Source organism: Lolium rigidum, chromosome 1, assembly GCF_022539505.1.
Source record: "Lolium rigidum isolate FL_2022 chromosome 1, APGP_CSIRO_Lrig_0.1, whole genome shotgun sequence".
Classification (NCBI taxonomy): Eukaryota; Viridiplantae; Streptophyta; class Magnoliopsida; order Poales; family Poaceae; genus Lolium; species Lolium rigidum.
Window position 1 is genome coordinate 282989653 of NC_061508.1, and position 26146 is coordinate 283015798.

The 26146-nt window shown below is 44.0% G+C and overlaps 1 protein-coding gene across 3 annotated transcripts; it reads right to left on the minus strand.

Annotated features, from left to right (window-relative positions):
• Window positions 1-13385: 13385 nt before the first annotated feature.
• On the minus strand, window positions 13386-25694 carry LOC124695002 (protein FAR1-RELATED SEQUENCE 5-like). 3 transcript variants are annotated; one of them, XR_007000514.1, is made up of 3 exons: window positions 25552-25694; window positions 22639-25093; window positions 13386-13855 (listed from the first exon to the last, which is right to left on the minus strand). XR_007000514.1 is itself a non-coding variant. In XM_047227915.1 (3 exons), the coding sequence occupies exons 2-3, from the start codon at window positions 25025-25027 to the stop codon at window positions 23742-23744; spliced, it is 1194 nt and encodes a 397-aa protein (XP_047083871.1). In that variant the 5' UTR covers window positions 25028-25093; window positions 25552-25694; the 3' UTR covers window positions 23627-23741. The 3 variants fall into 3 exon arrangements, 1 of the variants encoding a protein (XP_047083871.1); XR_007000515.1 differs by lacking the exon at window positions 13386-13855 and adding an exon at window positions 14636-14779; XM_047227915.1 differs by lacking the exon at window positions 13386-13855 and having other exon boundaries at window positions 23627-23760; window positions 23853-25093.
• Between the last annotated feature and the right edge of the window lie 452 nt (window positions 25695-26146).

The following is a 26146-nucleotide window of genomic DNA, read 5'->3' on the forward strand; positions in this document are numbered from 1 at the left end:
ATCGCATCCGGGGTACTGCGACTTTTTGTGATCCTCTAACATGCGATCCAAATTCTCCCTCTCCTTTTCAGTTTCGCAGCGTCTCCGTGCATCAGCAATGGTCCGACCAAGATCATCAGCGGGCTCATCACGTGCCTCTTCTTCACCTTCCCCTTCACCTTCCCCACCTTCAACATCCTCCATGAAAGTATCACCGAAATGATCAAGATAGTTTTCATCGATAAAATCATCCCCTTCTTCATATTCTTCCATTATAACCCCTCTTTCTCCATGCTTGGTCCAACAATTATAGCTTGGCATGAAACCGTGCCGAAGCAGGTGCAGGTGAACTTCTCTTGAGGAAGAGTAACCCTTCTGATTCTTACAGCCAACACATGGACAGGTAACAAAACCCCCCTGCTTGTTCGCATTAGCCACTACGAGGAAATCTTTCAAACCCTTAGTGAACTCGCTGGAGAGTCGGTTACCGTACATCCATTGCCGATTCATCTGCATTATTATATAATTAACCATCATGCATTTGTTAAACTAACTAGCTAGAAATAATAGAAATTAAACAATGAACTACACACATGCATATTTTATCAATGACACATGAAAGGTTCAAGTTGCTAACCGCGCGCGATCGAGGAAAAATAAATGAGAAAGCTCAAGTGTGGCTCGGACACTTCATATCATGTTTCTTTCAATCTATCGGGCATTTCATCGAACACCTTGTGTGCATAAGAGGAACCAAAATCAAACCCACCACCCACTTGTGAAGATTGTGAAGAAAGTGGCACAAAATGGCCAAGTGAGTGTGCTGAACGGGTATATATAGGGGAGGGGCTTTAGTCGCGGTTGGCCTGGCCAACCGTGACTAAAGGCCTTCGGGCACCTTTAGTCGCGGTTGGCCTGGCAAACCGCGACTAAAGCCCCTCACGTGCACCAGCTGGCCACCGAGCGCCCTAGGCCCAGGCCTTTGGTCGCGGTTCGTCTCCCGAACCGCGACTAAAGAGCCTATTAGTCACGGTTCGTTTATTTTGGGGACTAATGGGGGCGGATGGAAGGCTATTTTTCTACCAGTGAAGGAAAAGGGGGATTGAGAGGGCCACTCTATGAAATTTAACATGACTCCGTCAGACAAGCTGTGGACATGCTTCATGCACTTCGAAATCATAGTATTGCATGTTAACACCAAGAAATTAGTCTGTAAAGTACCAACTATATCACGAATTAATTTCAATCATTTAATCTAGCACAAGAAACTCTTGTTTTATTTTCACGCCATGTGGATATGCCGCGCTGTGTTAGTGGGAAGAAAATGAGCCAAATAGGTGAGAGACTATGTCAGTTCTATGGTTTTGGGACAGAGCTAAGCAGTGGATGGTAATTTTCGTGTCTCATGCTAAAATCTCCTTTTAAAATTGCTCAAATTTCATCTCAAGATTCTGCAGTATTAATATCAAGTGCATCAGGCTGAGCCTGACTATAGCAATCTCCTTAAAATTGCTCAAAGTATTGAAATGCACGAGAAAGTATTAATATCAAGTGCATCAGGCTGAGCCTGACGCATGAAATAGAATGGTAAAGGTTTGATACAATGGTGATTCCACTATACCATGCGTGTGTGTGTTCTGACAGCATGATCAGCAGCTGGCACTCATCACCAGGCATTAGGTTGACACTGGATCAACAGGACTGGATTAATGGTAACGAGGTAAAGTGCGCATTGGTCATTGCCTTGATACGGTGGCAAGCAGCGACTTCTTACTCATGGTACCACAGCTGAAATAGGCATCATTTTCAAATCTCGGTAACCATGTTCAAGGCCACTGTCAGGGTGTACATAACCGGTTTGGAGCCAAACTGTAATAACCGACGATTAGGGCGTAGTTCATTTTCCTTCAATACCTCCCACCATGCTGCTCAAGTTAGTAAAAGAATTAGAACTATGGAACCGGTAATGAACACACCTAGCCGCTGCTGCTATATGTTCCCACTAGTGGAAAACAGGGCTTCCGTGGGAGCCTTTTTCGCGGGCGCGCCTGCACCCGCGATAAATGGCCTGGCCACGTCGCCCCGAAACCATGTGGAGCGGGCAGGGCCTTTTGTCGCGCCCTTTTGTCGCGGGTCGTAAAAGGGGTCTGAGGGCTGGCGCCTCCTGTCGGCACCCCTTTTGTCGCGGGTCGTAATACGGCCCGCGACAAAAGGGCCATGCCTATATATATAGAAGCAGCCACCCCCCCACCTCATATTTTCCTTGGTGGTGAAGGTGGAGGTGTATGCTAGCTCATTTTTTCTACATGTGCACAAGAGGTGTTTGATGGAATGCTTGTGAGAGGGATGCCACTTGGTTTTATTTGATAAGATTTCTCCTCTTTTTGATCCTAAAAGGTTAGCAACTATTTTCTCGACTATATATATATGCATAGTCCGTACAATACTAATTTTAGCAAGGTGATTGCATCTGATACATATATAATTGTACTTATGATGCAGATGAGTCATCCATGGATGTACGGTAACCGATGTGCTCCCGCTTTCGGAGAGGGCGTGAATTCTTTCCTGCTTGTGGCCGAGGCCAACAAGTCGAAGCAAGGTTTTATGTGCTGTCCATGTCTAAAATGTAAGAACGAGAAGGATTACTCTTGCTCAAGAGACATTAAGAGCCACCTGCTTCGGTTTGGATTCATGTCCAGCTATAATGTTTGGACCAAGCACGGAGAAGAAGGGGTTATGATGGAAGACGGCGATGAGGAAGAAGATAATGATGACCAGTACCGATCTATGTTCTCTGAATGCTTTGATACCGCAATGGACGACAATGAAGAAGAAGGAGGTGAAGAATAGGCATCAGATGATCCTGTTGACGATGATCTTCGTCGGGCCATTTCTGATGCAAGAAGAGACCGTGGCACGGATAAGGAGAGGTTGCAGTTCGACAAGATGTTAGAGGACCACCACAAATTGTTGTACCCAGGTTGTGAAGATGGGCATAGAAAGCTGGGTAGCATATTGGAATTGCTGAAATGGAAGGCAGAGGTCGGTGTGACTGACTCGGGATTTGAGAAATTGATGATAATATTAAAGAAGTTGTTTCCAAGAAATAATGAGTTGCCCGTCAGTACATATGAAGCAAAGAAGCTTATCTGCCCTCTAGGATTAGATGTGCAGAAGATACATGCATGCATTAATGATCGTATCCTCTACCGCGGTGAGAAGTACGAGAATTTGAATAAATGTCCGATATGTGGTGCATTGCGGTATAAGATCGGAAAAGATGACCCTGGTGATGTTGAGGGCGAGCCACCCAGGAAGAGGGTTCCTGCGAAGGTGATGTGGTATGCTCCAATAATACCACGGTTGAAACGTTTGTTCAGAAACAAAGAGCATGCCCAGTTGTTGCGATGGCACATGGAAGAACGTAAGAAAGACGCGATGTTGAGGCACCCCGCTGATGGTCGGCAGTGGAGAAACATCGGGAGAGAGTTCCCGGATTTTGCAGCTGAGGCAAGGAACTTATACTTTGGTCTAAGTACAGATGGCATGAATCCTTTCCGTGACTCTATGTATCTACAACCTTCCTCCTTGGTTGTGCATGAAGCGGAAGTTCATTATGATGCCAGTGCTTATCCAAGGCCCAAAGCAACCGGGCAACGACATTGATGTGTACCTAAGGCCATTAGTCGATGAACTTTTGGATTTGTGGGCCAAACCAGGTGTACGTGTGTGGGATGAGCACACCGAGCAAGAATTTGACCTACGAGGGTTGCTATTCGTAACCATCAATGATTGGCCTGCTCTCAGTAACATTTCAGGACAGACGAACAAAGGATACAATGCATGCACACACTGTTTTCTGAACCGAGAAGCAAATAGCATATGCTACTAGTTTTCTGAACACACCATCGCAGTATGACTTACACGAGAAGAAGGATGACTATACACGCGCTCTTGCGAAGGTAATTGACCAAAAGAAGGCTGAAAAGGCTAAGGAGAAGGACATTGCTGGCACGAGCAAATCATCAGCTAGCAGAAGTGCAGCTGAGAATAAGTCAACTGCAACAAGTGCACCCCTCAAGGCCAAGCCAACGACAAAAGGCAAAAAGAGAAAGGAAGTTCCCCTCCTCGGTGCTCAGCCCAAACAATCGATCCCGAGCACTCAAAGTGTTTAATGTTCCCAAGCTGTACCGGGAACAGGGTGGTTTCGATATGGAAGAAGCTGCAAAGCTAGCGGCTGCCTGTGACGTTACCGTGGAGGAATTGCTGTCTGCAGCAGATGCTGCACTACCCACTGCTGATATAGCTCCTAAATTTGTCTACGGGGCCGACTTGGTCAGCACAGAGCAGCTGCATAAACTGCCAACACATATGCGGAATTTGCATCAGTGGTACCTTGATGCATGCAAGGAGAACATAAGGTTCATCGTGGCGACTATACCATTTGAATATTACTACCGAAAGGAGGAGATCCATATTGAGATGAATGAACTCGGCAGTTATTCAATTTAGAAGCCCTCGACAAATCTCTCATGAGTTGCTATTGCTTGTAAGTTGTTAACTACATATAAGTTCATTTTCATTCAGTTCATGTTCGTTTTCATTGCATATATATACTAATTATATCTTATGTGTTCTCTTATGCGGATCGAAGATCAGTGAATGCAAAAGTAATAATATTATCAATATTGGGTTTGTTGACCCGGATAAAGTACATGTTCAAACGGTAAAGTTTAATGCCCAAGAAACGGGGGAAACCTACTAAGGTTTTTGGGGGAGCAATATTTCTGTGATTCAATATTGTTTCCTTACAACTACGAGTGAGAGTCTTAATGATCTTTATGCACATTCAATTTTTCTTACTCGATGTTAAGTGTAATTCCTGACGTATATGCATAACATGTGCAGCTTCCACTGGATTCTACTAGACATTCAACCTGATAAGGGAATAGTTGAAGTAAGAGACCCACTGAGTAGAGGCGTGGACGGGTTCCACGACTTGCAGAAGTTGCTCCAAGTGTAATTTTCTTCATCGCCGCGCTATATATTTCGTGAGATATCAATTAATTATCCACTCATTCAATCATTCTTTTGCCTGGCAGGGCTTGGACCACTTTCAAGAGACATCGTAAGGACGGTACCTGGGCAGAGAAGCTAACATTTACTCCTGTACCGTGCCCTCAGCAGCCACAAGGGACGAATCTATGTGGATACTACGTTTGCGAGTCCATTCGCATGTTAACCACTGAGACGCAGAACAGAAATAAATTCAACGTAAGCAATAACACTCACAAACTTTATTTATTATCGTCAATATTTCGTTATCAAGACTGATATAGTCATACTCATCTCATTTTCGTATATAGGTCGACTACATGCGTGACAGACTCCAACCAAAGGAACACCTACTAGGAATCGCGGAGGAACTGGCGGGACTTTTGGTTAAAGAAGTACTAAACAACAAAGGCTTGTTTAGTCCAAATAGATGCTCTACCTCCAAATAGACGGTCGTTAGTACCGCTGGTTGATCGTGAGCTAAATGTATATATGTAGGGAATCTACGAATATGTGTAAGGGGAATCGATTTTTGCTTCCAATATTTGTTTGATCGATCTATATATATATATATATATATATTGAATGAATGTGTACAACTTCTAGTAGCGTACAAATATATGCAACTTCTATTTTCGAACGAAAAAAATGAAATAACAGGCGGTCGGTGAAGGGGGGGAGGGGTGCTGCACCCCTCAAACCCTAAAGCAGCAGTGTTGTGCGCGCGCCACGTAGAGGGCCTTTTGTCGCGGGTGGTAATACCGCCCGCGACAAAAGGGCCTGTGCCGTGCGCGCCCCGCGGCTGCCACGTGGTGGACCTTATGTCGCGGGTCGTAAGTGACCCGCGACAAAAGGTGGACCCTTTTGTCGCGCCTCCTTTGTCGCGGCTGGCCGCCCGCGACAAAAGGGCCTTACCACCCGAAACAAAAGGCCTGTTATCTACTAGTGTCCCAACTTGCTGGCGACCAGCATTGGTCTGAGCAGTACTTCCTTTACGACTTTAAAGGAGCCTGCTGATATAGTTCCCCTATCTCCACACATCATCACGTCGCAAACTAGATCATTGAACCTCGAAGTCACAGAATTTGAGCGTTGTCTCATCTTCCAGATTGCTCCCAACAAACACTGGCCTTGTCTTTGCCTTTTCGTCCATCGCTTCGTGATGAATGGCTCCAGAATCATGTCGGCATCGACCATGATGAATACTCCCAGAAAATGTCTGCACAATATTGCCAAGAAAGCAAACGTGCAGCAACCACACCAAGTCTTCTTCTCAGCAATATTGTAGATAACATAATTAGCTTCGTAGGAGCTGTTATGAACGTTAACATCAACGTGATGCAGCGATTCAATCAATTCCATTTGGAACATTTCAAATGCAGCCCTCGTATAGAAGTTCTCTGATTGTTTTCCAAGATTTAATTGGTTTTCAGGAGTCGTTCAGGAGGAAACAAAGCAAGACCTTTTATGAGCTTCATTCATATACAATTTTTCAACGTGTTGATCAAATATAATGAAATTGGCTGCGCGTTGGAGGATGAGGAGGCGGAAGAGAGGCATATCGCCATTGGTGCCAATTGGGTTGTGTTGGACACCTGGAGTTCTCTCTAGTACTTTGCTTGGTGATTTTTTGCGCACGTGTTAAAGTTTGGGCTAGGAGATCGTTCTCTCTCCCTATCTTTACAGAAGTGGTGTTTTTCTAACTTACGAGTTACTTCCTCTGTTCATAAATATAAGACGCTTTAGCAGTTCAACTTGAGCTGCCAAATCATCTTATATTTGGGGACGGATGGTGTGCATATTTGTCTTGCACAGGAAAATTAACTTACAGCTACCAGAGTTTCAAAAAGAAAGATGGCAGCTTACAAGGATGTGTTCCTCTCTACCTAGCCCCTACTAATTGACATCCCTAACTTATTTCATCTACCAAGTACAATCACGTTCACTTGCTTCCAACCACTTTTTGGCCTCCATATGTGCATATATGGCTTGAGGCTCCACTCTCTTCTTAACATTTTCCTGCAACAGTTTTGATCCAATTGTGCGTACCTCTTCTCAAAACGCTGCTTAGAGTATTGATATAGGAAGTGTGTGCTATTTGCATCTTCATACAGCTACAAGTAATATCATCCTAAACTTAATGTTTTTCCGTTAAGGTCTTGTTTGGGCTGGATCGTATCTGTATAGGCAAGAAGAAGGTTAGAACATTGACACAAATTTACTCCATTGGAATGAGTGGCATTGGGAAAGCATGCTGAACTTGATATGGGACATACTGTACACTACACAAGCATGCGTGCAGTTAGCTGGTCATTAGTTTGAGGTCAGGGACAGGGCCAGGTGGTCCATATGCTCATTAGCTGGTCGGTCGCCTCATCTCATGCTACATTGCCCTCTCGCAGAGGAGGTCTGATCCAATCTCAGCGCCTCTAATTTTGAGATGTGGTGCTTTGATGGCGCGGAAAGCATGGCACTTGTGCCCCTGGAGCCCCTGCTCTGTTGAGAAAAGGAATGGACTGTTTGGCCTGCTACACTCTGTGGCACTAGCTTCAGCTGACTGTAGACCTATGTCAGTTCTATGCTTTAGGGACAGACCTAAGCGGCAGTATTAACATTAAGTCCATCAGGCTGAGCCTGACTATAGCAATCTCCTTTTAAAATTGCTCAAAGTATTGAAATGCACGAGAAAGTAAGATTGTCGGATATATTGACACATGAAATATATTAGTAAAGGTTTGGTACAATTGTGGTTGCAATATACCAGGCGTGTGTGTGTTGTGACAGCATGAGCAGAAGCAACTGCTGGCACTCATCACTAGCCACTAGGTCGACACTGGATCAACAGGACTGGATTAACAGTAACAAGGTTAAGTGCCCATTGGTCACTGCCATGATACGGTGGCAAGCCGCAGGTTCTTGCTCATGGTACCACAGCAGAAATAGGCCTCGTTTTCATCCTTCGGTAACAATGCTCAAGGCCAACTGGTGACTAGAGCGTTAGTTCATTTTCCTTTGATAGCTCATAGCTCCCACCATGCTGCTCGCGTTAGTACAAAATTTTGAACTACAGATTTCACAGGTTCAGATGGAACCAGCAATGAACACCACTACCCATTGCTGCTATCTGTTGCCAACTTGCTGGGGACCAACATTGGTCAGTTTCTCTATTTCCCTGAAGGCTCTCTGCAGTACTTCCTTTGCGACTTTGAAGGAGCCTGCTGATAGAGTTCCCTTCTCTGCACACTTCATCGCGTCGCGAACTAGATCATTGAATCTCCAAGTCACAGAATTTGTGTGCTGGTTTTCACCTTCAAGATTGCGCCCAACACACACTGGCCCTGTCTTTGCCTTTTTCGTCCATCATTTCGTGATGCATGGCTCCGGAATCATGTCAATGTCTGCCAGGATGAATACTCCGAGCACATGTCTGCACAATATCGCCGAGAAAGCAAACCTGCAGCAGTCACACCAAGCCTTCTTCCCGGCAATATTGTAGACAACAGTGTGCCTGGTAGGAGGATCGCTATGTCTTTCGACATAGTACTTGTCTTCATAAGGGCCATCCTGAACCTTAACAGCATAGTGATGCAGCGATTCAATCAACTCCGTTTGGAATATTTCAAATGCAGCCCTTGTGTAGATGCTCTCTGCTTGTTTTTCCAAGATTGAATTGGTTTTTAGGAGTTGTTCATGAGGAAATGAAGCAAGATCTTTCTGAGCTTCATTCATATACAATCTGTCTATTGTTGTCGACATGTGTTGCCTCATCTGTGAAGTACTCGTTGTGCAGCATGGTATGCCCCTCCATTCTCTGCCGGGGCTTTGACTTCTTTCTCCCCGGCTTTGATCCTCCACGGCGTGGCCTCTTCCGCTTCTCCGCCTCGGCGTCAATCATGTCCTAGAGGGACGCGATGATCAGCAAATGCTCCCGGATGTCGTCGTCGAAGGCTTGCTCGTCCTCCAGCAGTCGGACAAGCATCTCGTCGTCGCTATCCATGTCTGAAGCAAAACTAATGGTTGAAATTGCGCCGTGGCAGATGAGGCAACGAACAGCGGTCAATCGCGCCTACCTGACAGGTCGCCGAACACCTTGTGTGCGCGGAGATGGGGCGGATTTGACGCCGCGTTCTGGGACGCGTTGACGAAGTGGCGGCGGCAAAAAGGCCGGCGAGAGAGCCAGCCGCGATGACGGTGCCGACTCTCAGAAGAGATCAGCCATCGAAACGACCGGCAAATCCGGCGGCGGATGGGTGGGAGGCGCGGGAGGGAAGGCGCGACGAGAAATAAAAGGCGCGAACCAATAGTTATGAAAATAGTTGCCGACAGGTGGGACCCCGCCTCGTTTTTCGTTCTGTCCGGCATGCTCGGAGCGTCCCCTATGTAGCGGGGACGGGCTCGGGGCGCCGGACACCGTATTGGGCCACGCCGCACAAAAAGAGGCTTTGGGGCACATGGCTGAGAATGTTTTTTTTGTCCGACGCACCCCCAAATCCCTTTGGGGGGGCGCTTTGGGGAACGCAGCTGGAGATGCTCTAATGAAATTGATTGCGAGTGGGAGGATGAGGAGGTGGGAGGAGAGGCATGTGCCATTGGTGCCAATTGGGTTCTGTTGGACACTTGGAGTTCTCTCTCCACTCTTGGCTTTCATTTCCCTCTTAGTACTTTGCTTGTTGATTTTTGCGCACATGTTAAATTTTGGGCCAGGAGATTACTGCATTATCACTCCCTATCTTTATAGAGGGGGTGTTCTTCTGACTTATGAGTTACTTACGTTGTTCCTAAATAAAAGACGCTTTAGCAGTTTAATTTGAGCTGCCAAATCATCTTACATTTAGGAACGGATGGCGTACCTATTTGACTCGCACAGGCAAATTAACTGACAGCTACCAGAGTTCCAAAAAGAAAGATGACAGCTTACGAGGATGTGTTCCTCTCTGCCTATCACCTGCTAACTGACATAAAACATTTCATCTACCAAGTACAATCTCGTTCACTTGTTTCCAGCCACTTTTTGGCCACCATATTACTTACATATATGGCTTGAGGCTCCACTCTCTTCTCAAAACGCTTCTTACAGTATTGATATAGGGCGTGTGTGCTATTTACATCTTCATATAGCTACAAGTAATATCATCCTAAACTTAGGCTTTTTCTGTTGAGGTCTTATTTGGACTGGATCGCATCCGTATAGGCAAGACAAAGGTTAGAACATCGACACAAATTTACTCCATTGGAATGGGCGGCATTAGGAAAGCATGCTGAACTTAACCTTTTGGCATACTCTACACTACAGAAGCATGCGTGCAGTTAGCTGGTCATCAGTTTGAGGTCACAGATAGGAATAGGTGGTCCTTATGCTCATTAGCTGGTCGGTCGGCTCACCTCATGCTACATTGTCCTTTCGCAGAGAAGGTCTGATCCAATCTCAGCGCCTGTAATCTTGAGGTGTGGTGCAGTGATGGAGAAGGAAACATTGGACTTGTGCCCCTGGAGACCCAGTTCAGTTGAAAAAAGGAATGGACTGTTTGGCCTGCTACACGCTGTCTTTGTGGCACTAGCTTCAGCTGAGTTTTCCTCTTCTGAATGAAAAGGAAGAGCAGAGATCCTGCCATTCGTGGTCAAATGGTCCGGCGGTAAACAAAGAATGGACATGCTCTATGAAATTTAACATGACTCCAGGTCCGAGTAGTTGTGGGCATGTTTCATGCACTTCCAAAGCATACTATTGCATGTTAATACCGAGAAATTAGTCTGTAAAGTAGCAACGATATCACGAATTATTTCCAATGATTTAATCAGCACAACAAACTATTGGATTATTTTCACGCCATGTGGATGTACCGGCACGAGCAAGTAGGACGAAAATGAGTCAGATAGGTGAGGTTTAGGGACAGACCTAAGCGGCAGGTGGTAATTCAGGATGGGATTGTAGTATATCATGTTAATTTCTTTCAATAATCTTTGTTAAAATCTCCTTTAAATTCCTCAAATTTCATCTCAAGGATCTGCAGTATTAGCATTAAGTGCATCAGGCTGAGCTATAGCAATATCTTTTAAAAATTGCTCAAAGTATTGAAATGCATGAGAAAGTAAGATTTTCTAACGATGCTCAAGGCCACTGTCAGGGTGTACATAACTGATTTGAAGCAAACTGTAAAAAACGGCGGCTAGGGCTTTAGTTCATTTTCCTTCAGTAGCTCCCACCATGCTGCTCACGTTAGTACAAAATTTTGAACCACAGGCTTCACATGTTCAGATGGAACCGGCAATGAACACCACTACCCACTGCTGCTATCTGTTGCCAACTTGCTGGGGACCAGCATTGGTCAGTTTCTCTATTTCCCTTGAAGGCTTTCCGCAGTACTTCCTTGGCAACTTTGAAGGAGCCTGCTGATAGAGTTCCCTTCTCTGCACACTTCATCCCGTCGCGAACTAGATCATTGAATCTCCAAGTCACGGAATTTGTGTGCTGGTTTTCACCTTCAATATTGCGCCCAACACATACTGGCCCTGTCTTTGCCTTTTTCGTCCATCGTTTCATGATGCATGGCTCTGGAATCATGTCGACGTCTTCCAGGATGAATACGCCGAGCACATGTCTGCACAAAAGTGAGGGCTTACCAGGATGTGTTCTCTGTTCTCTCTACATATGCACCTAGCACATGTAAATTGTCCTAAATTATTTCATCTACCAAGTACAACCTCATTCACTTGTTTTGGAGGCCTCCTTCTTTTGCACCATCTTTTGGCCTATATATGCTTGAGGCTCCCCCTCTATTGTTAACATTTCCCTACAACAGTTATAATCAACCTATAGTTGCCTCCTCTCAAAACTCGTATAGGTGTATGTATTCCGTTGTGACATCTTTGTATCATTACCACTTATAAGTAATATCATCCTAAAATTTGTCGTTTCTTCACTGAGATCTTGGTGGGCTAGGTCGTATATCTCTATAAGCAAGAAGAAGATTAGAACACAGAAACACATTTACTTGCTTGGAATGAGCGGCATCGGGAAAGTATGCTGAACAGGTCTTACTGTTCCACCGAGGTGGATCCCTTGGAATAGATAGTTAGGCCACTTAGTATTTGATTTACACTACACAAGAATGTGTTGAGTTAGCTGGCCACCTGTTTGAGGTCGCAGATAGATGGTTTATACGCTCAATAAATGGTCGAGCTTCTTAGCTGACACTGCTATGTTCCTTGGCTTTGGAGGTTTGGTCCAATCTCAGCGCCTCTTATTTGGTGATGTGGGATTGATCTCCTTATCTAGTCAATCTTCATTAGGAAAACTTTGGACTTGTACTCTCCGAGCCCCATTTCAGTTGAAAAAAGAAACATACCGTCTTTGCCTGCTACGCTTTGTGGCATATTTGTAAACGGGGACGCAAGAGGACTTTTAGCAAGAGATGGTCTCAGTCTCGTGGTTGAAGCAAGAAATCTTTTTTTTTTCATTTCTTGCAAGTTTCTCTATAAGCTTGCTTCAGCTGTTTGTACAGTTTCCCTCTTCTTAATAAAAAAATCAGAGCTCCTCCCATTAGCTGTGGAATGGTCCGGGGTAAACAAAGAAGGAAAAGGGGGATCGAAAGGGCCACTCTATGAAATTTAACATGACTCTGTCAGACAAGCTGTGGACATGCTGCATGCACTTCGAAATCATAGTATTGCATGTTAACACCAAGAAATTAGTCTGTAAAGTAGCAACTATATCACAAATTAATTTCAATCATTTAATCTAGCACAAGAAACTCTTGTTTTATTTTCACGCCATGTGGATGTACCACGTTGTGTTAGTGGGAAGAAAATGAGCCAAATAGGTTGAGAGACTATGTCAGTTCTATGGTTTTGGGACAGAGCTAAGCAGTGGGTAGTAATTTTCGTGTCTCATGCTAAAAGCTCCTTTTAAAATTGCTCAAATTTCATCTCAAGATTCTGCAGTATTAATATCAAGTGCATCAGGCTGAGCCTGACTATAGCAATCTCCTTTTAAAATTGCTCAAAGTATTGAAATGCACGAGAAAGTAAGATTTTCAGATATATTGACACATGAAATAGAATGGTAAAGGTTTGATACAATGGTGATTGCACTATACCAGGTGTGTGTGTGTTCTGACAGGATGATCAGCAGCTGGCACTCATCACCAGCCACTAGGTCGACACTGGATCAACAGGACTGGATTAATGGTAACAAGGTAAAGTGTCCATTGGTCATTGCCTTGATACGGTGGCAAGCAGCGACTTCTTACTCATGGTACCACAGCTGAAAGAGGCCTCATTTTCAAATCTCGGTGACCATGTTCAAGGCCACTGTCAGGGGTGTACATAACCGGTTTGGAGCCAAACTTTAAAAACCGACGATTAGGGCGGTAGTTCATTTTCATTCAATACTTCCCACCATGCTGCCCAAGTTAGTAAAAGAATTAGAACTACAGGTTTCACAGGTTCAGATGGAACCAGTAATGAACACGCCTAGCCGCTGCTGCTATATGTTGCCAACTTGCTGGCGACCAGCATTGGTCTGTTTATCTATCTCCCTGAAGGCTCTGAGCAGTACTTCCTTTACGACTTTAAAGGAACCTGCTGATAGAGTTCCCCTATCTGCACACATCATCGCGTCGCAAACTAGATCATTGAACCTCAAAGTCACAGAATTTGAGTGGTGCTTCTCATCTTCCAGATTGCTCCCAACAAACACTGGCCTTGTCTTTGCCTTTTCGTCCATCGCTTCATGATGAATGGTTCCAGAATCATGTCGGCGTCGGCCAAGATGAATACTCCCAGCAAATGTCTGCACAATATTGCCGAGAAAGCAAACCTGCAACAACCACACCAAGTCTTCTTCTCAGCAATATTGTAGATAACATAATTGGCTTCGTAGGGGCTGTCCTGAACGCTAACAGCATCGGGATGCAGCGATTCAATCAATTCCATTTGGATAATTTCAAATGCATCCCTAGTATATAAGTTCTCTAATTGTTTTCCAAGATTTAATTGGTTTTCAGGAGTCGTTAAGGAGGAAACAAAGCAAGACCTTTAATGAGCTTCATTCATATACAATTTGTCAACGTGTTGATCAAATCTAATGAAATTGGCTGCGCGTGGGAGCATGAGGAGGCGGAGGAGAGGCATATCGCCATTGGTGCCAATTGGGTTGTGTTGGACACTTAGAGTTCTCTCTAGTAGCTTGGTGAATTTTGCGCAAGTGTTAAAGTTTGGGCTAGGAGATCGTTCTCTCTTCCTATCTTTACAGAAGTGGTGTTTTTCTGACTTATGAGTTACTTCATATATTCATAAATATAAGACGCTTTAGCAGTTCTATTTGAGCTGAAAAATCATCTTATATTTGGGGACGGATGGTGTGCATATTTGTCTTGCACATGAAAATTAACTGACAGCTACCAGAGTTTCAAAAAGAAAGATGGCACCTTACAAGGATGTGTTCCTCTCTATCTAGCCCCTACTAAGTGGCATCCCTAACTTTCATCTACCAAGTACAATCACGTTCAGTTGCTTCCAACCACTTTTTGGCCGCCATATGTGCATATATGGCTTGAGGCTCCACTCTCTTCTTAACATTTTCCTCAACAGTTTTGATCCAATTGTGCGTGCCTCTTCTCAAAACGCTGCTTAGAGTATTGATATAGGAAGTGTGTGATGTTTACATCTTAATACAGCTACAAGTTATATCATCCTAAACTTAGTCTTTTTCCGTTGAGGTCTTGTTTGGGCTGGGTTGTATCTGTATAGGCAAGAAGAAGGTTAGCACATTGACACAAATTCACTCCATTGGAATGAGTGGCATTGGGAAAGCTTGCTGAACTTGATTTTGGACATACTGTACAGTGTGCACTACACAAGCATGCATGCAGTTATTTGGTCATTAGTTTGAGGTCACGGACAGGGACAGGTGGTCCATATGCTCATTAGCTGGTCGGTCGCCTCATCTCATGCTTGCTACATTGCCCTTTCGCAGAGGAGGTCTGATCCAATCTCAGCGCCTCTAATTTTGAGATGTGGTGCGATGATGGCGCAGAAACCATGGCACTTGTGCCCCTGGAGCCCCTATTCTGTTGAAAAAAAGGAATGGACTGTTTGGCTGATACGTCTCCAACGTACCTATAATTTCTGATGTTCCATGCTTGTTTTATGACAATACTTACATGTTTTGCTTGCACTTTATAATGTTTTTATGCGTTTTCCGGAACTGACCTATTAACAAGATGCCGAAGTGCCAGTTCCTGTTTTCTGCTGTTTTTGGTTCCAGAAAGGATGTTCGGGCAATAATCTCGGAATTGGACGAAATCAACGACAAACATCTTATTTTTCCCGGAAGACCCCAGAACACCGAAGGAGAGTCGGAGGCGGGCCAGGGGGCCACCACACGACAGGGCCGCGCGGGCTCCACCCTGGCCGCGCCGGACTATGGGGAGGAGGCCCCAGGCGCCCTCCTGCGCCGCCTCTTCGCCTATTTAAGCCCTTTCAACCTAAAAACGCGATACCTTTTGACGAAACTCCAGAAAGACTCCAGGGGCGCCGCCGCCATCGCGAAACTCCAATTCGGGGGACAGAAGTCTCTGTTCCGGCACCCTGCCGGGACGGGGAAGTGCCCCCGAAAGCCATCTCCATCGACGCCACCGCCTCCATCATGCTCCGTGAGTAGTTCCCCCATGGACTACGGGTTCTAGCCGTAGCTAGTTGGTATTCTCTCCCCCATGTACTTCAATACAATGATCTCATGAGCTGCCTTACATGATTGAGATTCATCCGATGTAATCGGTGTTGTGTTTGTTGGGATCCGATGGATGATACATTATGATTAGTCTATCTATAAAGTTTGTGAAGTTATTGTTGCTCGCAATCTTGTTGTGTTTAATGCTTGTCACTAGGGCCCGAGTGGCATGATCTTAGATTTAAGCTCTATAATTATTGCTTAGATTGTATCTACAAGTTGTATGCACATGTCACCGTCCGGAACCAAAGGCCCCGAAGTGACAAATCGGGACAACCGGAGGGGATGGCGGTGATGTGAGGATCACATGTTTTCACCAAGTGTTAATTCTTTGCTCCGGTGCTCTATTAAAAGGAGTGCCTTAATTTCCAGTAGATTCCCTAGAGGCCCGGCTGCCACCGGCTGGTAGGACAAAAGATGTTGTGCAAGTTTCTCATTGCGAGCACATACGACTATATATGGAAAACATGCCTACATGATTAATAAGCTGGATGTTCTAACTTAATGCTTTGAATCCTATCAATTGCCCAACTGTAATTTGTTCACCCAACACTTGTTATTGGAGAGTTGCCACTAGTGTAGATAGTCGGGAACCCCGGTCCATCTCTCATCATTATATACTCGTTCTACATGTCATTGGAAGTAGTATCAACTATTTTCCGGTGCCATTGCTCCCGTGTTATTGCTACTGCTGTCGCTGTGTTACTCGTTACTATTGCTCTCATATTATCGCTACTTTCATATCACCCCTGTTGCTAGTGCTTTTCCAGGTGCAGCTGAATTGACAACTCAGTTGTTAAGGCTTATAAGTATTCTTTACCTCCCCTTGTGTCGAATCAATAAATTTGGGTTTTACTTCCCTCAAGACTGCTGCGATCCCCTATATTTGTGGGTTATCAAGACTGTTTTCTGGCGCCGTTGCCGGCGACCTGAAGAAAAGTTACACCACAAAGATTTCTATCTCCCACGTCAACTGCACGCCAGCAGCATGTTTTCCGGCGCCGTTGCCGAGGAGGCATAGCTCTACTCATAAGTTCACCTGGGGAGTACACTCTACCTCTCTCTCTCTGTTTTTATTTTGTTTTACTTTGTTTTGCTTAGTTTACTTTTGCCTAGTTTATTTGTGCTTAGTTTATTTCTGTCTTGTTTTATTTTTCTTAGTTTACTTTTGTCTAGTTTCTTTTTGTCTTGTTTTACTTTTCTCATATACCCAAAAATCCATAAAAATTTGAAAAACCTAAAAATTAAAAACTCGTCGTTATGGGAGAACCCATAACCTACTTGGAGCTTATAGAATATTATAATAATTATAGAGAATCAAGAGCGGGAAAAGTGATGAGTGCGCTGTGATAGAAAAATTGAATACAATTGCTAAAATCTTGCTTAAACGCCATGATATAAACTGTTGCTCTCAACAGGACACTAAACATCTTAAATTTCAATGTGGTTTTAGTGAGGAATTTTTAATTAAGAACTATAATCGGAATAGCTATATTCATTTTGGGTTTGAAGAGGTAGAACAATTTGTCATATTTATGGGAGCCTCTGAGATAGAATCCTTCATGGTTAAAAATTATGAAACTTGTGTTGTTTGTAAGGACCTTAAAGATTATGTCTCTTCTATCCTTAATTTTTGCAATGAAAGTTACACCGATAATCCTTATATCATTGATTATAAAGAGAGACTCATTAATGCACAAGAATACACTCACAATTTGCGGGAACCTGTGGAAGAAGAAATTGATGAACCCGAAAGCTCATTGGATGAAAAAGAGGAGGAAATTGATGAACCCGAAAGCTCATTGGATGAAAAAGAAGAGGAGAGTGATGAACAAAAGGAGGAAGAATGGATTAGCTACCCATGCCAACCTTCTAATGAGAGTAACTCTTTATCTCTTACACTATTTGATTGTCCTCCATGCTTACCGAAAGAGGTTGAATGTTATGTTCCTGTGGATTCTCTTGAAATATTCCCTATGAGTAAAACTTGTGAGAATAATTATGCTACTGATATTTATGATAATCCATGCTACTTTGATAAATCTTATGATAATGCTTTGTTTGTGCCTGATGTCGAAATGCATGGTACTAAAGAGTTTTGCTTAGCAAATGTTTATGATAAAGCTCTGGATGATGGTCCTATGTTACTTGATAATATTAATTGTACTACTAATGAAAATGGGATTGGAAGGGTCTTGACTTTATCTATGAGTCCCATATCTCTTGAGATTGATCAATCATCTTGTTATAGTATTGCTAGAAGTGGGTTTGAAAGTTTTAATTCCACTATTCTTGAACCTGATAAAAATTATGTGTTTATGAATCATGAAAAGTATGATGCATGTGATAGTTATATTGTTGAGTTTGTTCATGAAGCTACTGAAAATTATTATGAGAGAGGAAAATATGGTTGTAGAAATTTGCATGGTACTAGAACACCTCTCTATATGCTGAAACTCGTGAAGTTACTCTTGTTTTATCTTCTTATGCTTGTCACTTTGTTCTTCATGAATTTATTTGTGAATAAGATTCCTATGCATAGGAAGTGGGTTAGACTTAAATGTGTTTTGAATTTGCTTCCTGATGGTCCTTTTGCTTCAATTTCTATTTTTCATGTGAGCATCATTAAAATTTGCCGAGCCCATCTTAATGGCTATAAAGAAAGAACTTCTTGGGAGATAACCCATGTCTTTATTTTGCTATTGTTTTGTTGCGTCTTGGAAGTTGTTACTACTGTAGCAACCTCTCCTTATCTTTATTTTATTGCAATGTTGTGCCAAGTGACGCCTCTAATCGATGGTTGATGCTAGATTTGGATTTCTGCGCAGAAACAGATTTCTATCTGTCACGAATCTGGGCTGTTTTCTCTGTAGGTACCTCAGAAAAATATGCCAATTTACATGCGTGTTCCTCAGATATGTACGCAACTTTCATTAGTTTTGAGTTTTCTGATTTGAGCAACGGAAGTACCTGTTTAAAATTCGTCTTTACTGGCTGTTCTGTTTTGGCAGATTCTGTCTCTCGTTTTTTGCATTGTCTCTTGTGGACTTTAAGCAAGGTTTTCTAGACGTGGAGAGCTGTAGCTAATGTTTTATTGAGTTCTTGCAATGTGTCACTACAGGACCAAGGTGGATTCAAGTTTTTTGAGTACTAACCCCTCTAATGAAGTTTATGAGAAGTTTGGTGTGAAGGAAGTTTTCAAGGGTCAAGAGAGGAGGATGATATATGATCAAGAAGAGTGAAAAGCCTAAGCTTGGGGATGCCCCCGTGGTTCATCCCCGCATATTTCAAGAAGACTCAAGCGTCTAAGCTTGGGGATGCCCAAGGCATCCCCTTCTTCATCAACTTATCAGGTTTCTTCTATTGAAACTATATTTTTATTCGGTCACATCATATGTGCTTTTACTTGGAGCGTCTGTTTGTTTTTATTTTTGTTTGTATTTGAATAAATTCGGGTCCTAGCAATCCTTGTGTGGGAGAGAGACACGCTCCGCTTTTTCATATGAACACTGTGTTCTTAGCTTTATTTTAATGTTCATGGCGGAGTTGAAAACCGCTGCACTTATTGATATTTGGTTGGAAACAGAAAGTGCTTCATAATGTCTTGAATAATTTGACACTTGGCAATTGTTTTGAGCTCTCAAGTAGATCATGATTAAGTTTTTTCATGTAGTTTAAACCTATTAGTGGAGAACTACCGTAGAGCTTGTTGAAATTGGTTTGCATGATTGGTCTCTCTAAGGTCTAGATATTTTCTGGTAAAAGTGTTTGAGCAACAAGGAAGACAATGTAGAGTTTTATAATGCTTGCAATATGTTCTTATGTAAGTTTTGCTATACCGGTTCATACTTGTGTTTGCTTCAAACAACCTTTCTAGCCAAAGCCTTGTACTGAGAGGAAATGCTTCTCGTGCATCCAAAACCTTGAGCCAAAACCTATGCCATTTGTGTCCACCATATCTACCTACTATGTGGTATTTCTTGCCATTCCAAGCAAATACTTCATGTGCTACCTTTAAACAATTCAAAAGATATCATCTCTTATTTGTGTCAATGTTTTATAGCTCATGAGGAAGTATGTGGTGTTTTATCTTTCGATCTTGTCATTTACTTTTGACGGACTTTCACAATGGACTAGTGGCTTCATCCGCTTATCCAATAACTTTGCAAAAAGAGCTGGCAATGGGGTTCCCAGCCCCGATTAATTAACTTGCATTAATAATTCTCTTCACATGTTTTGCTCTGATTCATCAGTAAGCAACTTAATTTTGCAAATAGACACTCCTCAATGGTATGTGAAATGTTGGAAGGCACCCGAGGATTCGGTTAGCCATGGCTTGAGAAAGCAAAGGTTGGGAGAAGTGTCATCTAAAAAATAAAAAAATAAACTACACTAAAGTACATGTGTAAACAAAAGAGAAGAGGGATGATCTACCTTGCTGGTAGAGATAACGTCCTTCATGGGAGCCGCTCTTGAAAGTCTGGTTGATAAGGTAGTTAGAGTACCCATTACCATTCGTTGACAACAACAAACACCTCTCAAAACTTTATTTGTATGCTCTCTATATGATTTCAAAACTTAAAAAGCTCTAGCACATGATTTAATCCTCGCTTCCCTCTGCGAAGGGCCTTTCTTTTACTTTTATGTTGAGTCAGTTTACCTACTTCCTTCCATCTTAGAAGCAAACACTTGTGTTAACTGTGCATTGATTCTTACATACTTGCATATTTGCATTCATCATATCACTTTGTGTTGACAATTATCCATGAGATATGTATGTTGAAAGTTGAAAGCAACTGCTGAAACTTAAATCTTCCTCTGTGTTGTTTCAATGCCTTTACTTTGAATCTATTGCTTTATGAGTTAACTCTTGTGCAAGACTTTTGATGCTTGTCTTGAAAGTACTCTTCATGAAAAGTTTTGCTATATGTTATCTATTTGTTAGCAACTATAGATTATTGCCTTGAGTCACTTCATTCATCTCATGTGCTTTGTAATAGTATGATCAAGGTTATGTAAGTAGCATGTCACTACGAAATTATTCTTTTTATCGTTTACCTACTCGAGGGCGAGCAGGAACTAAGCTTGGGGATGCCGATACGTCTCCAACGTACCTATAATTTCGATGTTCCATGCTTGTTTTATGACAATACTTACATGTTTTGCTTGCACTTTATAATGTTTTTATGCGTTTTCCGAACTAACCTATTAACAAGATGCCGAAGTGCCGGTTCTCGTTTTCTGCCGTTTTTGGTTTCGAAAAGGCTGTTCGGGCAATAATCTCGGAATTGGACGAAATCAACGCCAAACATCTTATTTTTCCCAGAAGACCCCAGAACACCGAAGGAGAGTCGGAGGCGGGCCAGGGGGCCACCACACGACAGGGCCGCGTGGGCTCCACCCTGGCCGCGCCGGCCTATGGGGAGGAGGCCCCAGGCGCCCTCCTGCGCCGCCTCTTCGCCTATTTAAGCCCTTTCGACCTAAAACGCGATACCTTTTGACGAAACTCCAGAAAGACTCCAGGGGCGCCGCCGCCATCGCGAAACTCCAATTCGGGGGACAGAAGTCTCTGTTCCGGCACCCTGTCGGGACGGGGAAGTGCCCCCGGAAGCCATCTCCATCGACGCCACCGCCTCCATCATGCTCCGTGAGTAGTTCCCCCATGGACTACGGGTTCTAGCTGTAGCTAGTTGGTATTCTCTCCCCCATGTACTTCAATACAATGATCTCATGAGCTGCCTTACATGATTGAGATTCATCTGAAGTAATCGGTGTTGTGTTTGTTGGGATCCGATGGATGATACATTATGATTAGTCTATCTATAAAGTTTGTGAAGTTATTGTTGCTGCAATCTTGTTGTGTTTATCGCTTGTCACTAGGGCCCGAGTGGCATGATCTTAAATTTAAGCTCTATAATTATTGCTTAGATTGTATCTACAAGTTGTATGCACATGTCACCGTCCGGAACCAAAGGCCTCGAAGTGACGAAATCGGGACAACCGGAGGGGATGGCGGTGATGTGAGGATCACATGTTTTCACCAAGTGTTAATGCTTTGCTCCGGTGCTCTATTAAAAGGAGTGCCTTAATTTCCGAGTAGATTCCCTAGAGGCCCTGCTGCCACCTACTGGTAGGACAAAAGATGTTGTGCAAGTTTCTCATTGCGAGCACGTACGACTATATATGGAAAACATGCCTACATGATTAATAAGCTGGATGTTCTAACTTAATGCTTTGAATCCTATCAATTGCCCAACTGTAATTTGTTCACCCAACACTTGTTATTGGAGAGTTGCCACTAGTGTAGATAGCTGGGAACCCCGGTCCATCTCTCATCATTATATACTCGTTCTACATGTCATTGGAAGTAGTATCAACTATTTTCCGGTGCCATTGCTCCTATGTTATTGCTACTGCTGTTGTGTTACTGTTACTATTGCTCTCATATTACTGCTACTTTCACATCACCCCTGTTGCTAGTGCTTTTCTAGGTGCAGCTGAATTGACAACTCAGTTGTTAAGGCTTATAAGTATTCTTTACCTCCCCTTGTGTCGAATCAATAAATTTGGGTTTTACTTCCCTCGAAGACTGCTGCGATCCCCTATACTTGTGGATTATCATTGGCCTGCTAGGCTGCTACACTCTGCGGCACTAGCTTCAGCTGACCGTAGAGATATGCCAGTTCTATGGTTTAGGACAGACCTAAGCGGCAGTATTAACATTGAGTCCATTAGGCTGAGCCTGACTATAGCAATCTCCTTTTAAAATTGCTCAAAGTATTGAAATGCACGAGAAAGTAAGATTGTCGGATATATTGACACATGAAATAGATTACTAAAGGTTTGGTACAATTGTGGTTGCAACATACCAGGCATGTGTGTGTTGTGACAGCATGAGCAGCAGCACCTGATGGCACTCATCACTAGCCACTAGGTCGACACTGGATCAACAGGACTGTATTAACAGTAACAAGGTTAAGTGCCCATTGGTCACTGCCATGATACGGTGGCAAGCCGCAAGTTCTTGCTCATGGTACCACAGCAGAAATAGGCCTCGTTTTCATCCTTCGGTAACAATGCTCAAGGCCACTGTCGGGGGTGTACATAACTGTTTGAAGCCAAACTGTAAAAACCGGTGACTAGGGCGTTAGTTCATTTTCCTTCGATAGCTCCCACCATGCTGCTCACGTTAGTACAGAATTTTGAACTACAGATTTCACAGGTTCAGATGGAACCAGCAATGAACACCACTACCCACTGCTGCTATCTGTTGCCAACTTGCTGGGGACCAGCATTGGTCAGTTTCTCTATTTCCCTGAAGGCTTTCCGCAGTACTTCTTTTGCAACTTTGAAGGAGCCTGCTGATAGAGTTCCCTTCTCTGCACACTTCATCGCATCGCGAAATAGATCATTGAATCTCCAAGTCAAGGAATTTGTGTGCTGGTTTTCACCTTCAAGATTGCGCCCAACACACACTGGCCCTGTCTTTGCCTTTTTCGTCCATCGTTTCGTGATGCATGGCTCCGGAATCATGTCGACGTCTGCCAGGATGAATACTCCGAGCACATGTCTGCACAATATCGCCGAGAAAGCAAACCTGCAGCAGTCACACCAAGCCTTCTTCTCGGCAATATTGTAGACAACAGTGTGCCTGGTAGGAGGATCGCTATGTCTTTCGACATAGTACTTGTCTTCATAAGGGCCGTCCTGAACCTTAACAGCATAGTGATGCAGCGATTCAATCAACTCCGCTTGGAATATTTCAAATGCAGCCCTTGTGTAGATGCTCTCTGCTTGTTTTTCCAAGATCGAATTGGTTTTCAGGAGTTGTTCAGGAGGAAATGAAGCAAGATCTTTCTGAGCTTCATTCATATACAATCTGTCTATGTGTTGATCAAGTCTAGTGATAAAAGAAAGGAGGGACCCTCTTGTAGTGAAGTTATTTCTATAAAACCTACTGACCGTTTCTGCTCTACGGGTCAGTGACAACTCTGCAAAGAAGGAGCTTGTTAGGTATGCAGGAACCCATTTATGTCTTGCTTCAAATAGTGACCCCAACCAAGTGTTCTCCCTCAGGCCATACCTGTCGAGAATAGAACCCCAGAACATGTCAAAAGCAGGCATGGTATCACACTCGTTGACACATCTCTTTAACTCGATATGTAGCCCAGGAAATCTCATGTAGACATCCGACAATTTCGTCTTGCATCTAGAAAGAACTCGCCATCTACAAAGCCGATGGAAACATTGAGGAAATACCTTGGCAACTGCCTCTGTCATTGCTCTGCCTTCATCTGTTGTAAACGAAAACGGCAATCTCTTATCCATTGCTGTCAGCCATGTATCAAAAATCCAAGCATAAGAAGATTCCGTCTTATCCAAGACCAGCGCACAACCAAAAACAACACTGTCACCATGGTGATTCACGCCTGTGAAAGCTGCAAAAGGCAACATATTCTCATTTTTACTATGAGTGGTGTCGAAGTAAACAGCATCTCCAAAGTATTTGTATGCCATTCTAGCTCTTGCATCAACCCAGACTGCACTCCTCAAGCAGTTTCTACTGTCAACTTGTATGTTATAGAAAAAACCAGAGTTCTCCGACTGCTTTCTCATGAAGTACGTGAAGAGACCACGTGCATCAGTGTCACCGAACACATCCCTCCGCACCTCCTGCAACTGATCGGCATGCTCCTTCCCACAGAGGCGACGGAGCTGGACCTCCCGCACCTTGTCTGGGCTAACAATAACATGAGTGTGCTCCAGCACCAACTTTGTGATGACCCACTTTTCTTGCCTTCTCCACACCACCTCCATCATCGCTGGGCAGCCGTCCCGTATAGAGAGGCGCTTCCTCCTCTTCTTGTCGCTAGATTCAACATCATTCTTCTTGTGATGTCCCTCTTTCATGCACACAAAGCGCTTCGTGACGAGCACCTCGATACCTTTTCGCCGCTCGGTGCGGGATCGGGCAACACGGATGCCGAACCCGAGGCGTAGGGCATACGCACTGTAGAATGCACGCGCAGCTGCGTCGGACTCAAATTCCATGCCCAAGCATGGCTCGCCGTTTTTTACCAGCTCATCAGCTGCCACAAGCAGCTCATCTCCAGGGGTCAACATGGATCCATCAGAATGGTCGATGCAATTAGTCTGGGAAGTCACCACAGCTTGATCAGCATCAGCGGTGCCGGTATCATCCTCAACATCTATGAAATCTTCAACGAGCCCATCTTCTTCACTTGATGAGAACTCCATCCAATCCAAGAGTGCCAAAGCTCAATTTACAAGGAAAATCCCAGACTCCCTCTGTGCGGCGAATTGCTGAAATAATCCAATAAGAAAGAGAATAAGCAAATAGTCTCAGAAGTCAGAACAGCCTACGCTGCACAAATCATTGGACAAAAAAAACATCACGGGCGAGGCAGAAATTCGACACCTTTTTTCAGTACAGTGACATGAATCTTGTTCAACTAAACCGACCGATGTTCAACCTAACTTCACCCATTAACAAATTTCCACTCACCCGCTGCTGGACCAAGTTCAGCTTAATTCCACTCATTACCCATCTCGCAAGCTTCGACTGACCTACTGTTAAGAGTCAACCTAGTGCTAATTGTAATGCTAATCAGGGCAACAGGCACCGAAATGGCGAAATTCACGAGCGGAAACGGCAGGGAGCCGAGTGAGATCGATCTGGCAGGGTTCGCAGCAACGAATCGAGCTGACGTCCAGAGCAAAACATACGGCAACCCAAGCATGCTTAGCTAAGGATTACTTACCGACAGAAGGAAGCGCGTCTCCGACGGAATCCCAGCCCGCGCCAATCCAGCAGCAGAGAGGACGGGGAGGAGGAGGTCTATGGGTGTAGAAAAGGAAGGGAGGCAGGCGTGCTCCGGCGGGATGAGGAGGGCGAGAGGCGGCGGGGGCGGGGTCGGGATGCGGCCTAGTGGATTTCGGCGGCGACGGCGATGGCGGAGAGTAGAGGGGGTTTCGGCGGCGGCTGAAGGCAACGACGAGCAAGCCAGTTACTTGAGGGAAGCGAGTTAGTCGCTGGTTGTTTTGGCTGAAAATGAACAAACGTCATGAGGCAGTTTCCAGCTATTTCGCACAGGCCGATTTGCTCCAGTACAAACCCCTCCCCTAAATTCAAAGCAAACTTAAATACAAGAACGGCTGAGATCGCTTGATACCACTTCGTTTAATATTAAACGGGTATACGTAGCCTTATACAAAACCTGTATGATCCAACTAAATTGTATGAATATGCCGCATACGTATGTATATAATTATGTATGTACGTGGATTATTGGTGACGATTCGTCCGCGCGGTGGCGGTCATGGCCGTCGGGCGGGAGGGGCGACAAGGTGGTGATG